The 13,030-nt window shown below is 41.1% G+C and overlaps 1 protein-coding gene across 1 annotated transcript in view; it reads left to right on the top strand.

Moving 5' to 3' along the window:
- Positions 1 to 13,030, top strand: part of LOC145398078 (hemicentin-1-like) — a 127,668-nt gene that overhangs the window by 32,461 nt on the left and 82,177 nt on the right. Inside the window, exons 23-43 of the mRNA XM_080271033.1 lie at positions 993 to 1,120; positions 2,117 to 2,282; positions 2,859 to 2,953; positions 3,146 to 3,296; positions 3,526 to 3,644; positions 3,775 to 3,921; positions 4,535 to 4,663; positions 5,078 to 5,196; positions 6,084 to 6,192; positions 6,410 to 6,582; positions 6,963 to 7,128; positions 7,398 to 7,551; positions 8,488 to 8,630; positions 8,967 to 9,257; positions 9,748 to 9,887; positions 10,077 to 10,257; positions 10,508 to 10,716; positions 10,999 to 11,244; positions 11,601 to 11,763; positions 12,116 to 12,266; positions 12,727 to 12,842. Coding sequence (XP_080127159.1) covers positions 993 to 1,120; positions 2,117 to 2,282; positions 2,859 to 2,953; positions 3,146 to 3,296; positions 3,526 to 3,644; positions 3,775 to 3,921; positions 4,535 to 4,663; positions 5,078 to 5,196; positions 6,084 to 6,192; positions 6,410 to 6,582; positions 6,963 to 7,128; positions 7,398 to 7,551; positions 8,488 to 8,630; positions 8,967 to 9,257; positions 9,748 to 9,887; positions 10,077 to 10,257; positions 10,508 to 10,716; positions 10,999 to 11,244; positions 11,601 to 11,763; positions 12,116 to 12,266; positions 12,727 to 12,842 — 3,296 coding nt within the window. The remainder of the gene's footprint in view (positions 1 to 992; positions 1,121 to 2,116; positions 2,283 to 2,858; positions 2,954 to 3,145; positions 3,297 to 3,525; positions 3,645 to 3,774; positions 3,922 to 4,534; positions 4,664 to 5,077; positions 5,197 to 6,083; positions 6,193 to 6,409; positions 6,583 to 6,962; positions 7,129 to 7,397; positions 7,552 to 8,487; positions 8,631 to 8,966; positions 9,258 to 9,747; positions 9,888 to 10,076; positions 10,258 to 10,507; positions 10,717 to 10,998; positions 11,245 to 11,600; positions 11,764 to 12,115; positions 12,267 to 12,726; positions 12,843 to 13,030) is intronic.

The following is a 13,030-nucleotide window of genomic DNA, read 5'->3' as shown; positions in this document are numbered from 1 at the left end:
ACGAGAGCAAGATAAGTCGTTGCGTATATATACACAACAGCCACCTTTGGCTTTGAAATGAGTATAGAGAAAGTAGGAGGATACAGAAAAGAGTTTGCTGTCAGTTGCCTCAGACAGCTGAGTCTCCGTTAGAAAAAGAAGGTGAGGTTTAGAGGAGGAGAGGTGGTGCTCAACAGAGCGAAAGTTAGAGGAAAGGCCGCGAATGTTGCAGAAATGAAGAAGAAGAGACTCAGACCGTGGTTCCAGGCACCTTGAGTCGTCACCGGGAGACGGGCAGATGGTGGGGGCATTTATGGTCCCCCCCCCCTGGGGACTCCGAGGCTTGATAAGACAACGCCATTTTGGTAAATTTTGAATAGGAAGTGTAGTGTGTACTGTGCATGTAGTTTGGTGAAGATAGTTAGAGAAATCTGTACTGGAGAGCATGCTGGCCTACTCTCTGTGTAACTGAGACACTGAAAAAGTTCAGCAAAGGGGGATGGTCAGGAACTAGTCCTGAGGGCTGATGAAACGGGAGCTCCAGCACTCCCTGTCATCAGCTTTCCATCCACCTCGGGAGTACTGCCCTGCTCGACTTGGTGACCAGGTGAGGTAGGTCACGCTTGCCTTAAATGCTAGGACTGAGTAGCCTCTATGTCAGTTAAGGATTGAATAATGCATGAATAAATAAATCATGTACTACTTGGTATTGCTGAGATATGAGCTTTTTAAATCTTGGGTGCTATTTAATAAGCTAGTTTTTGTACAGACCTTAATCTCTAATGCTGGTTTTGGAACAGAATTACATTATACCTGAGATATTTTTTGTTCCTTTTGTTTAATGCCTCAAATACTGTTTGTATATGTGGGTTGCAGTGGATGAGCACATGATGATTGAAGGTGTAGTTGTAGGTGTCAAACAATTTCTCTTCATCGAGGGCAGATGAGAAACAGCAAAAGATATTCTCTTTATTTTAGACATATTGTTCCAGTAATTCCATTGGTGGTCTCAGATTCCGTGTGTTGCGAGGGGGAGTGCTTGCTATCCGTGGTGTTGGTGAGAGTGACGCTGGCATATACACTTGCACAGCCACAAATGCAGCAGGCACCACCACTGTCCCCGTCAACCTCGACATCCTAGGTATATTTTCATGCTTACCAGCTTTTTTTTCATACGACAGGTGCTGTAATTTGAAAGAAGATGAAAAACCAGCTGTGTTGAAACCATGTTGTATGTTTGTTGATTACGTGACCGTTTGCTATAACGATCTTAAAATTTTAGCACCCCTTTTCTTTATATATAAAATTGCTGTATTTGGTTACGTGATTGCCATGACCCTATATGAAGCACCATCTTTTCATATATTACCCATACATTTGATAAATGATTGATCATTGTCCAATTTTCCCCTGAATGTAACCAGATCATATCATGAGGTTGACCTGTAGTATGGAGGTTAATTACTTCACTGATGTATAGTATATTATGTTGTTGCTGCCACCTAAAGATTTTATGATGCAGTTCTGGAAATGCTTTCAGACTGGCAGAGATCGCTACTAGAAGCCTGCCATAAACTGAATAAAATCACTTAGTGTCAGCCTGAATGAAATAAATAAGTCATCAGCTTGAAAGAATTGATAGGTAATTTTTCTGTAATGTGTTGTGAAGTTAACCATCAAACCTCGGAGAATGACCCGTCTTTTCGAACTGTTTAATCTTTCGCTAGGTAACCTGGGATCTGAGGGATAAGAAGCCACCTTCTTTGAACACTAAGACCTCAGGGAATGATTTGTCTGTTTTATGATGTCTAATGCCATACAATGTTGTTTACTACTGCAGCATTTCCCAAGGTGTATACCAGTAGGTTAGTAACTAAAGAATATGTCAGTAAAAGCAACTTGCAGTATAATTGGGACTCACAATATAAACAGCCACACTGAATATGTTTGCATCATGCTGGCTGTTCCTCCAACCATAAGGAGAGATTTAGAGGTGTTCACAGTGTGGATGAGAGTAGTCATTTTTTATCTAATTCCACCATATATTACTGAAAAAATATGAAAAGGAAACTTGTAATGATGAATGAAGTGTTATATATGACTTACCTTACCAAAGAAGTTAATTTTGTACCTCCAGTGCCTCCAGCCATCAAGAGAGATGCAGAGGAGTACACAGTAGATGAGGGTGATACAGTGGAGCTGCCGTGTGAGAGTCAGGGTCGACCCCCACCCACAGTGTCCTGGACACGTCGTAGGGACCGTAAACTCCTTTGGGACAGCACCAGATATGATGGCACACTCAGGTGGGACTGCAGTTATGTCTTAAAAAAATAAAATCCATCCATCTGTATTAATCAGTTTTTGTGCTTATCTGTCTGTTTATCTGTATACAGTACTGTATAAGTCTGTCTGTGTGTCCATTTTTCTTTGTATCAGTCATTTAGTATCTGCTTAAGTTTGTCCATCTGTCTGTCTGTGGTTGATCTGTTTACCAAGTTAAGTATGTATATACATGTAGCTGATATCTAGTATCAGAATTGAATTTTGTAGATGTTCTTAATGTCTATTTCTTTAGTCCATTTGCTGAGTTACTGCATTCTTATTAATGCCAAATAACTTTTTTCATCAAGAGAACCCTCGAGATATTATTCAGTAGAGAGAATCTCCCAGTGCTGTGTATTATTCAGCTTTGAGAACCCTTAATAATGTAATCAGTTGGGAGAATCCTAAGTAAACCATTCAGCTGAGAGAACCCTTAATATTTTATTCAGCTGCAAGATCCACAAAAATTATATCCAACTAAGAGAACCCATAATTTGCCTGAAGAACCCCTACATAGTTGAGGGTGGAATTAAAAACTGTGTGTGTTTTTTTTACAGATTGGTGGGATCACCTGAGACTGAGGGTGAATACGACTGTGTTGCCTCCAATGTTGCTGGTTCAGATGAGCGATCAGTTACCATTATCCTCAGCAGTAAGTAAATAATTTTATGAAACTTGGCCTGATGTTTCTGTGATTTTGCTCATAGGATATTATGTCTGGCAGTAGGTAAATAGATGTAAACTACAGGTTCAAAGAAGATGCTACTTCTCTTAATGATACTTTGACTCTACCATCTGTAACCAGATACCCAGCTCACAATATTTTTATATTGAACTTGGGCAGAGATACCTGAGATCTTTCCTGCTGGAGATGAGACCTTGACGGTGGATGCTGGGCAGGACCTGAAGTTGCCGTGTGAGGTGGAGGGGCATCCGGAGCCTCGAGTCACCTGGCAGAAGGAAGGCAGAAACTTGGTGGCAACAGAGAACATGAGGTCAGTTGTGAGACTGTTTGATCATTTGCTTATTATCAAGATTCACTTTGGATGATGGTGACGATGCTGATGATGGTGAATATAGATGCAACAGTAAATGTCCTACAAGGATATGTATTAGGGAACCTCCTAATTCATGACAGTGTAATGCCCAGCAGTATGATGAGGGGGGGGGGGGAGAAGGATGAGATGGCTGTGAAAAAGCCAAAATGATCCATTATGTCCGCAGACCAGAACGAAGGTACCTTCTGCTGGAGGGTGCCATGCCAGACACCGCTGGTCAGTACACCTGTATGGCCACCAACTCTGCCGGCTCCACCACCAAGACCTTCACCATCCATGTCAACTGTGAGTCACCATCTTTACCTGTCATTTTTTATGACATATAAGAAGGAAATTTGTAATACAGTATACATCATTGTACTGAAAGACTTAATAAGTGGTACTGAGAATGTAGCAATGAGTTTTGTGCCAACAGATGCACCCATTGTGTCTGAGGACAGGGTTCAACCGAATCAGAGTGTGGTTTTAGGGGGTCAACTCACCCTGCCCTGTCCCGCTCATGCCCGCCCACACCCTAGACGAGATTGGACCAAGGATGGCAACAGGCTGGTTACTGATGCTAGTGAGTGAATATTTTCTCAGTATGTTTTACTCTCTTAGGAGGAGGGATGAAATGGAAGTCAAGATTGGGATGGATGCCACTTATGTCAGTTTTTACCCTTAGTCATATATAGTTTAGCTTGTGAGGTTCCTGGAGTTTAAGTGGACAGTGAATTTTTCCTTTGAATTAGTTAACACTGAAAATTTTGAGGCAAAATAGCAGTCTAGATACTTGTTGGGTATGCTTTGAGGCCAACTGACTGTGCCCTGCCCTGCACTGCCCATGCCCACCTACTCCCTAAACAGAACTGGACCAGAGATAGCAACGGGCTGGTTACTGATGCGTATGAGGGAAAGATTACCTTGGGTTGGTTGACACTCTAACAAGGAGCAGTAAAATAGCAGTTTATATGTGGAATGGTACCAGTTTTGCAATAGTCATACTTCTTTCATTGATGTTTATTGATATTTTAGCTTGTAGACAGGAGAGTGAATTTTTAGCTCAAATTAGTTGGCGGATGAGTGTTGAAATAGCTGTAACATATAGAAGAATTTTACCACCTCCCCATGCCCCAGACCATTTTCTCTTCCCTTACACACATCTGTGCTTAACTTGGTGAAATGTGCTGCCCCAGACTTGAGCATCTCACGGTCAGGGAGTGTGGAGGTGCATCGTGCAGTCCCTTCACATGCTGGCCAATACCGCTGTACTCTCACCAACGCCCTGGGTCGAGCTCATCTTGACTATGATGTTAATGTTATGGGTGAGTATAATACATATGTTTACACCTGATGGAACTGGCAACTGGAATATAAATTATAGTTGCACAAAATTCAGTGAGTCGTTACATATATGGGAGGAATGAATCTCCATTCTAATTAATCAGAGCAACTTTCCACTCTGACTACCCTTGTTTATCAGTTGAAAAATGGGGTAGGGATCTTTGTATGTTAAAATCAACGTGCTGCAACAGTAATAATAATAATATTATTAAAAAAAAAATAATAATAATAATAGCAATAATAATAATACAGTAATAATAATGACAATAATAATAATAATAATAATAATAATAATAATAATTAATAATTGTAATAATAATCCATCCATCCATCCATTGCCAGACGCCATATATCATAATAATAATAATATTGTAATATTTCTTTATGATCCTCAGTACCTCCCCGCTTGACCTCACAGCAGCCTCCCAGTTCCCCCCAGGTGGTGGAAGGAGAAGGCATCACCATCAACTGCCCTGTGGATGCCGTGCCAATCCCCACCATTGACTGGTTCAAAGTATGTCTTCCTCCAAAACACCTTCAATACCAGGGGCCTCTCTAAGCTGTATACAATCATCTGGTGGCATTCTGCTAGTACTGGCAACATAAGTAAATTTTTAAAGCTGTTCTCATTTGAAACGAATTAAAGTTTAATATTTCTGCCATCAGTTTACCTTATTCATCTTGGAATTGTTGTAAGTCAGGGATAAGGGACTGAATAGGGAAGCTGCCAAAGATCGAGCAGTATGGAGAGCTGCCATTAGGTAACCAAGGCCAACACATGCAAGCATGTTGGATCCTTTACTAACAATATGATACAAAACAATACAAAGTGGTTTCCTGTTGTATGAGAGTTAAATGCCTAAGGGATGTGGATGTACTGTGTTACTGATGAGCTGTGTTAAATAATGTACAGGTAACTTTAAGTAAGATGTGCTTTTGATTTATGCCTAAATGTTTAAAAGCACAAGAAGCCAATCATAACTGACTGAAAAATAAGTTTTTATTAAATCTAGAGCAAATTTACCTGAGTAATAGGTGTTCATTCTAGAGCAAATTTACTTGAGTAATAGGTGTTCATTCAGCAGCAGCCTGAGAATAAATCAGTGCAAAGTGAAACAAGTTTTAACGAAGACTAACAGTACAGAAAGTCCTTGATATATCATGTTTTTATTTATTTTTTTATTTTTTTATTTATTTTGTTTTAAATCCACAATTATTCAAAGAAAAATTGCCCCTTAAAATTCCATTGCTGTTCATAAATTTGATTTGCCAGTTTCCTCCAATTCACAGTATATATTAGTTATTTGGTAAATAGTTGTGATGCAATATTTTGGGACACATCACCAACATACAGTGTAAAGAGAATGTACTGTATTAATATAAATATGAATTCCACTACAGGACGGTGTATCCATCCTCTCAACCAAGGACCGAGCAGATATGACCCACATTATCATTGAGGACCAGGGCCAAACTCTTCACATCTTGGAGGCAACTGCTGATGACCAAGGTACAAATTTTCCCTTAGACATTTTGGTTGCCTATGATAAGGATTTGAGCCCCACTGGTTGGCTAGGATAAGAATTTTAGCCCCCTTACAATGCTATCATACTGATCACTTTGATAATTTTACTCAGCTTAGGGACCAGAACCAGACACTTTTTTATCTTGGAGGCAACTTTAAGATTATACATTAGTTCATTCCTATCCCGTGGTATTCCCATCAGGTGTGTATCGGTGTGTGGCACGGAATGAGGCAGGAGAGACAGAGTTAACCACACAGTTGGAGGTTCTGGTGCCGCCACAGTTCACACAGTTCTTCCACGTGCCTGAGGTCACACTCAGAATCGGACAATACTTACATCTTGACTGTGAGGTTAATGGTGACCCTGAACCACAGGTTAGTATACTCTGTCTCTGTTGGCATTATTGTTGCTGTGACCAGAGGCTCATCTTGATGTAAACCTTGTGAACTGCAGGCTAAAACTACCCTTTTCTACCAGTCCACCATCTTCCTTATAGAGGGATATGAAGATGGTGAGGGATATTTACGTAACTGGGCAGTGATAGTTGTACAATTAGAAGCATGAAGGCATCCTTCCTTAGCACCACATTGTCTTTTTACGTGTGCCTTCCTAGGCAATACATACATCTCCCTCACTTTATCTCAAAACAAGTGCCAGAATCTAATAAGCTCCTAATGTTTGAGGATGAGGATGATGATACTTTGTTAAGATGGTTTGGTAGGAGTTACTAATTATTTTTAAATGATGCTTACAGGTTGTTTGGCATCACAATGGAGTTCCACTGAGGGAAGGTGTGATAAGTATAGGCGGGGAACAAGTGGGAATAACAGGTGTTGGACTGGATGATGCTGGCCTTTATACCTGCACTGCCACAAATGCTGCTGGAACTGCTAACAGGAACTTCACTGTTACTGTCCTAAGTAAGTGCACACCGGTTTTCAGCAAATGAATGTGAATGTGAAATTTAAAATTTTCTGCATATTTATTTATTTATCTATATGATTTTTCATCATTTCAAAGTTTCCAGTATGTTTATTTAATCATCCATCCATCCATCCATCATCCAATCCTGTGTTGCCCTATGAGGGATGTAGGAGCCCAGGGCTAGGTAAGTTGATCCTGACATTTAAAAATGAGATTTATTTATTTATTTATTCATTTTTCCAATTCTGCCATATTTTCCCTGTAGTGCCACCCACACTGGAGGAAGGTGAGGATGTGGGTGATGGAAGTGGAGTGATTGAGGCAGTGAGTGGGCAGGATAGTCAGCTGAGATGTGGTGTGGTGGGCTCTCCCCCGCCAACACTAACATGGAGCAAAGATCAGCAGCCTCTTGACCACTGGTGAGTCATGCACTAGATACATTATACAGTACACCTTCATGTTACAATGGAGGTGAAGGTTTGAAAATTGATTGTATAATGAGTTTAATGTTGTAATGATCATATAAGTATGAAAAACTATTATATAGCAGAAAATTAGACATTACAGTGATTGCATACATTAAAAAAAAAAAAATGATTGTAAAGCAAAAAAAAAAGTCCTAAATTTTTACTGATTGTGTAAACGAATGACTTCAATGTATACCCAGTGATCATATAATGAGGATATACTGGGGTCACCCTTGTTTTATGATTGACTATTATATGACAGTTTCCTTATTCAGACTGTGTTAATGTTTAGCATCTTTATTTTTTATATATGATTGTCATTTTCACTTATATGGTTGCTAAGATCCCCAGTGAAGTCCAACTTTTCGATAAATGGTGGCTATTTTTGCCTAATGATCACTGCAGTTGCTACATTTCGTATATGATCGATTGCTATTTGATTGGTTTCCATGAACCGAGCACAGTCATATAGTAAGGCTGACCTGCAATAAAGCCTGCAGCATCATCATCCTTTCAGGGGATACGGAAGGAGTTGAAGGACATTTATATAATAGAGCAATGGAGACACCTTGGGGAGAGGGAGAGGGACACTGAGGATGAGACTGAGGGAAGTTTAGAGAGATACATGAAAGAGAGGAATGTAAGTTGGGGTGAGGGCAGTGAAATGGAAGGGGACAGGGTGACATGGAGGCAAGACATGTTTGTGGCCACCCCGTATGAGATTAAGGCCTCTGACTATAGATAGATAGATAGATACACACCTGGGTATATCAGTACTACCATATGAAGGGGTCTCTCTCCAGTACCAGTAAGTACAGTATGATGATGTTGATGAAAAATGTATCTCCCTCATTATAAGTTGCCAATTACTATGTCATAATGTTACAGGTCAGAGTTGGAGTATTCACTGACAGATGACTACCAGGTGCTGACACTCCACCAGGTTGACCCCCACTACTCAGGCCTCTACCTCTGCTCTGCATCCAATGCTCTCGGTGCCATACAGAGGCAGTTTAACTTCTCCGTTTTATGTGAGTTATTGGAGTTGTTGTACAGGTATAGATAAGATTATGTTCCAAAATATCTCCACTTTTTTCTAACAACTGATACTGTAGACTGGGAAAACCTGGCAATATAGCCCTGTAGGTAGTAATGGAACTTTAATTGGCAGTTCTTATGAAAGTAGAAAAAAAGATGACATAATAAAAAATTACTGTAGGCTACTTATTTTAGTATTTGTTATTAATCTTTTCTCTTTCCTTGTTCTGGATCCTACTTCACCCAGTCTTCAGGTGGGCAAAAGGGCCAGATAATGATGATGATGTTAAGTGATAGACTTCTGAGAGCCAAACTTTGTGTCTCTGCAGCCCCTCCCACAATGGAAGGCAAGGATGGTGAAGGTGATACAGTAGAAGTGGTGAGTGTGGAAGTCGGTGAAGACATCACCCTCCTTTGCCCTGCCTCTGGTTCACCCCCCCCCTCCATCACCTGGCTCCGGGGTGGGCGGGCACTGACTCCAGCCCCGCCCTTCCGCACCCGCCCTGCCCCACACCTCCTGCGGCTCCTGGGGGTGACCAGGGAGGATGCTGGGGACTATACCTGCCTGGCCACCAACCGAGCAGGAGCAGCTGAGAAACAGTTTGATCTGAGGGTGATTGGTGAGACTCTTGGTTGATTTTTGCCCTTATAAGATAAATTAATAAGTCTTCTGTAATATAAACATAGATCAAGAGGCTTTTTCTGATTTCAAAGGCTAAATTAAAAGTCTTCTATATTATAAGTTAGATTAAGATAGTCTCCTCCATTTTCATTGAGGAGAATTATGAAAACACAGTCGTTGCCAATATAAGTCCACTAATATCATAAGTAACTGCCTTACTCCCCTTTATTTAATACACTCACAGTTTTATTCAGCTAACAGGACACTTCGGTCTTAAAGTATAAATATAATTTTCCAGTATTAGCTAAAATGAAATGTAAGAGATGTCATCATACCGAAAGTTAAAACATTCTCCAGAAATGTCATAAATTAGAATAGCTAAAAACAATCTCTGCCAGTAACGCAAGCTAGATTCATTGCGGAAATCTTCCCTGATATTATACTGAAGTGGTTGTGAGACCCTAACCCGGCTGACATATATGTTTCAGTACCGGCCAGGATTGTATCACTGGGAGATGAGGTGGACAGCCCCGAGACCCAGCCTGAGCAGGAGGTGATGGTGGACATGCCCTTTACACTGTACTGCCCAGCCACTGGTACACCTGAGCCCCTTATAACATGGGCCAAGGTAACAGGGGAATGGATTTAAGACTAAAATACATGTCAATACTCCCAAACTGTACTTTAGGAGAGCCCTTTCATTGTAATGTAGGTAAGGGTAAAGTGATAATTGTTGAGATAAAGTGGAAAGTGAATGCAAATAAAAAGTAAAAGGATAATTGCTAAGATCATACTGCTCTCCCCAACCTGCATCCAGGATGGTGCTGCTATAGTGGATGGAAATGAGAGTGGTGTCTTTGCTGGTCATGTGAGTGTGGTGGATGGCGGACGGCGGCTTCTGGTTGCAGGTGCATCTGTGGCAGATGCCGGAAACTACTCCTGCACTGCCACAAACCACGCTGGATCTGACACCGCACGCTACCATGTTTCAGTGCTAGGTTGGTAAATTTTGGCATCATCCCTGTAAGAACCTATAATTAATGTTGCTTAGTGGTTTGTAATATATTGATATGACACCTTCCTTTCTGGACCCTACTTCACCCTGTCCTTAGGTGGGAAAAAAGTTGATGATGATGATGACACCTATGATATCTTACACGTACATCCATAAAAAAAAAAAGATTATTGTATCGGAACCTTTACAGTGCCTAATGTGTAATATTTTTTTTTGTCCCTCCACACCTCCAGTTCCACCTCTGATTAATGTGGATGAGGTGGACACAATGCACTCAAGTGTGGAGGGTGAGGAGGTGGTGCTTGAGTGTGAGGTTGAGGGTGAGCCAGGCCCCAGTGTGATGTGGGAACAGGATGGTGTTGCCTTGGATGACCTGGCCCTACCTGGGGTCACCGTAAAGGACTCAGCTTCCATCTCGCCTGCTGGGATCACTGTTACTAAGGTCAGTATTTATTTGTCTGTCTGTCTGCCTGTCTGTTTGTCTGTCTGCCTGTCTGTTTGTCTGTCTGTTTGTCTTTCTGTCTGGCTTTGTGTTTCTCTGTCTGTCCATCCATCTGTCTGCCCATCCATCTATTTATCTGCTGTACCTGATATCACAGTAAGAGACTCAGCTTCCAAATCATGAGTGGGGATCACCATTACTAGAGTCAATGTGTAGAAAAATCTCTGAATGGTCAATTTACATTTATGCTTAGAGATCACTAAAATCCAGTTGCCTTTACAGTCTGAGGTACATGTGGCCAGTGTGGGTGAACAACATGCAGGAACGTACACATGTCTGGCCAGCAGCCCAGCTGGATCAGACCAAGTGAGCCACCAGGTGCGTGTGGCCACAGTGCCCCGACCGGAGGAGGAGTGGGCCTTGGGGCAGGACCCACCCACAGACCTCATCACCACACTCGTCAACCGCCCTGCCACACTCACGTGCCGGGTCCACGCCACACCTGAACCACAGATTATATGGTTCAAGGTACTTAATATCTTCGCTATCACGACTTCTGCTTTATCATCTTTGTAATTAAGACTTCTGCCTTCTTGTCTCCATAATGTAGACCTCTTTTGCTTTTTCTGTTATTTACTTTCTTATAATTACATGCTTTAAACCATTTAACACCTTCACTCATAGGATACAAAGTTTTATGACAGTGTACTGTCATCAAGGGAAGTATGCTTCATCTACTCTTATTTGAGCTAAAATACAGTAGCCTAACCTTGGGCTCCGACACCTCAAATGGGATAATACGGGATAGACTGCCATTGTTTTATTTTTATTTTATATTTTATGTATTTACTGTTCTTATTGTTTTTTTTTTACCAATACCCCAGGACTCTGTGCCCCTGGATGAGAATGACCCTAATGTAGTAGTGAGTAGTGGGGGTCGGGAAATTCGCATCCTGGCAGCCAGAGAAGAGAATGCCGGGAACTACACCTGCCTTGCTGTCAATGAAGCTGGTGACCTGTTGCTCAACTTTACCCTTGATGTTCATGGTAAGATAAAGGACTATATTCTGGGTAGCATAGGAGGCCTTAGCACCTTTTCCTAAATTGTTTTCCATATTAGAAAATTTTAGCTATTTATTTTGCATAATTGAAAATGCCAAAAGCTATGTCTGCCTTGTCATCAGTGAGGCTGGTGTTCTCTTACTCAGCCTCACACTTGATGTTCACGGAATTTCCTTTTACTGCAATCTGTTCGTACCTAGAACGGAAACAGGGAACTGGACTATATATTTGACTTTACTGCACTTGTTTATTTATTTATTTTTATTGATATACCAGTATGATTTTACAGTACATTTTAATTATTTGTTTATTTATTTATTTTTCGTGACCTATACAGTGCCCCCAAGGCTGTCTGATGATGTACAAGAGGAGGTGCATGTTGCTGAAGGAAATGATGGAGTCCTTATCTGTCCTGTTGATGCCACGCCAGCTCCCTCCATACTGTGGATGAAGGATGCCAATATCTTAGACCAGTCCTTTACCTCACTGTAAGATATGGGCATTATCATTTCACTAGAGCAGATATACTAAGGTCAACTGTGCAATTGTCTGATGTGATTCATATAACATAATGAGTTGAACTAAAATGCTGTGTACATACATAACCTCTTTATTCCTATGATTCCTTTTCTTGCTTCCTTGTCACCCTGTCCCCTGCCATTTCGTTGTCCTCCACCCAGTGCGCACTCCCCACCTCTTTTATATACCTTTTCTATTTGCTATTTACAGACAGTTTTAATCAGCTTTACTGAAGATTTGTTCAAGCTGGAGGAGTTTAGTATAGCCTTCATGAGCCTTTGCACCATCACACATCCATCTTAAGTTGAATGAAATCTGAAGATAGCAAGAATATTCTACAACAGGTGTTTTTGGGTTAAAGATGTCAAAGATCGTTTAGCATTATTTAAAGTTAGTTTTCAAACCAGTATTTCTCTTATTTCAATCCAGAAATCCAGAACGTTTGGTACTGAGGAATGTAGGTCGTGAAGATGGTGGCCAGTACACCTGCCTGGCTACTAATGAGGCAGGCACACTGGAACAGGACTTCACTCTGCATATCCAGGGTAAGTTTAATGTGCTGTGAGAGTAGTGTGCAGCTTGGATGTGATTGTGCATTTGTCAGTTGTTGATCTGAACTCATATTTATGTGTGTAAAGAGACATGATGGTTCAGCAGTTACTGTGTTTGTCCATCACTTTGCAGTGCCCTGAGTTCGTTCAAATCCAGCCATGACAAACTTTTAAAGTGGGTG

Source organism: Coenobita brevimanus, chromosome 44 (assembly GCF_032717465.1).
Source record: "Coenobita brevimanus isolate Jiangsu-jjx chromosome 44, ASM3271746v2, whole genome shotgun sequence".
In the NCBI taxonomy this organism is placed as follows: Eukaryota; Metazoa; Arthropoda; class Malacostraca; order Decapoda; family Coenobitidae; genus Coenobita; species Coenobita brevimanus.
The sequence above is the reverse complement of the archived record's forward strand: the minus strand, read 5'-3'. Positions and strand labels throughout refer to the sequence as shown.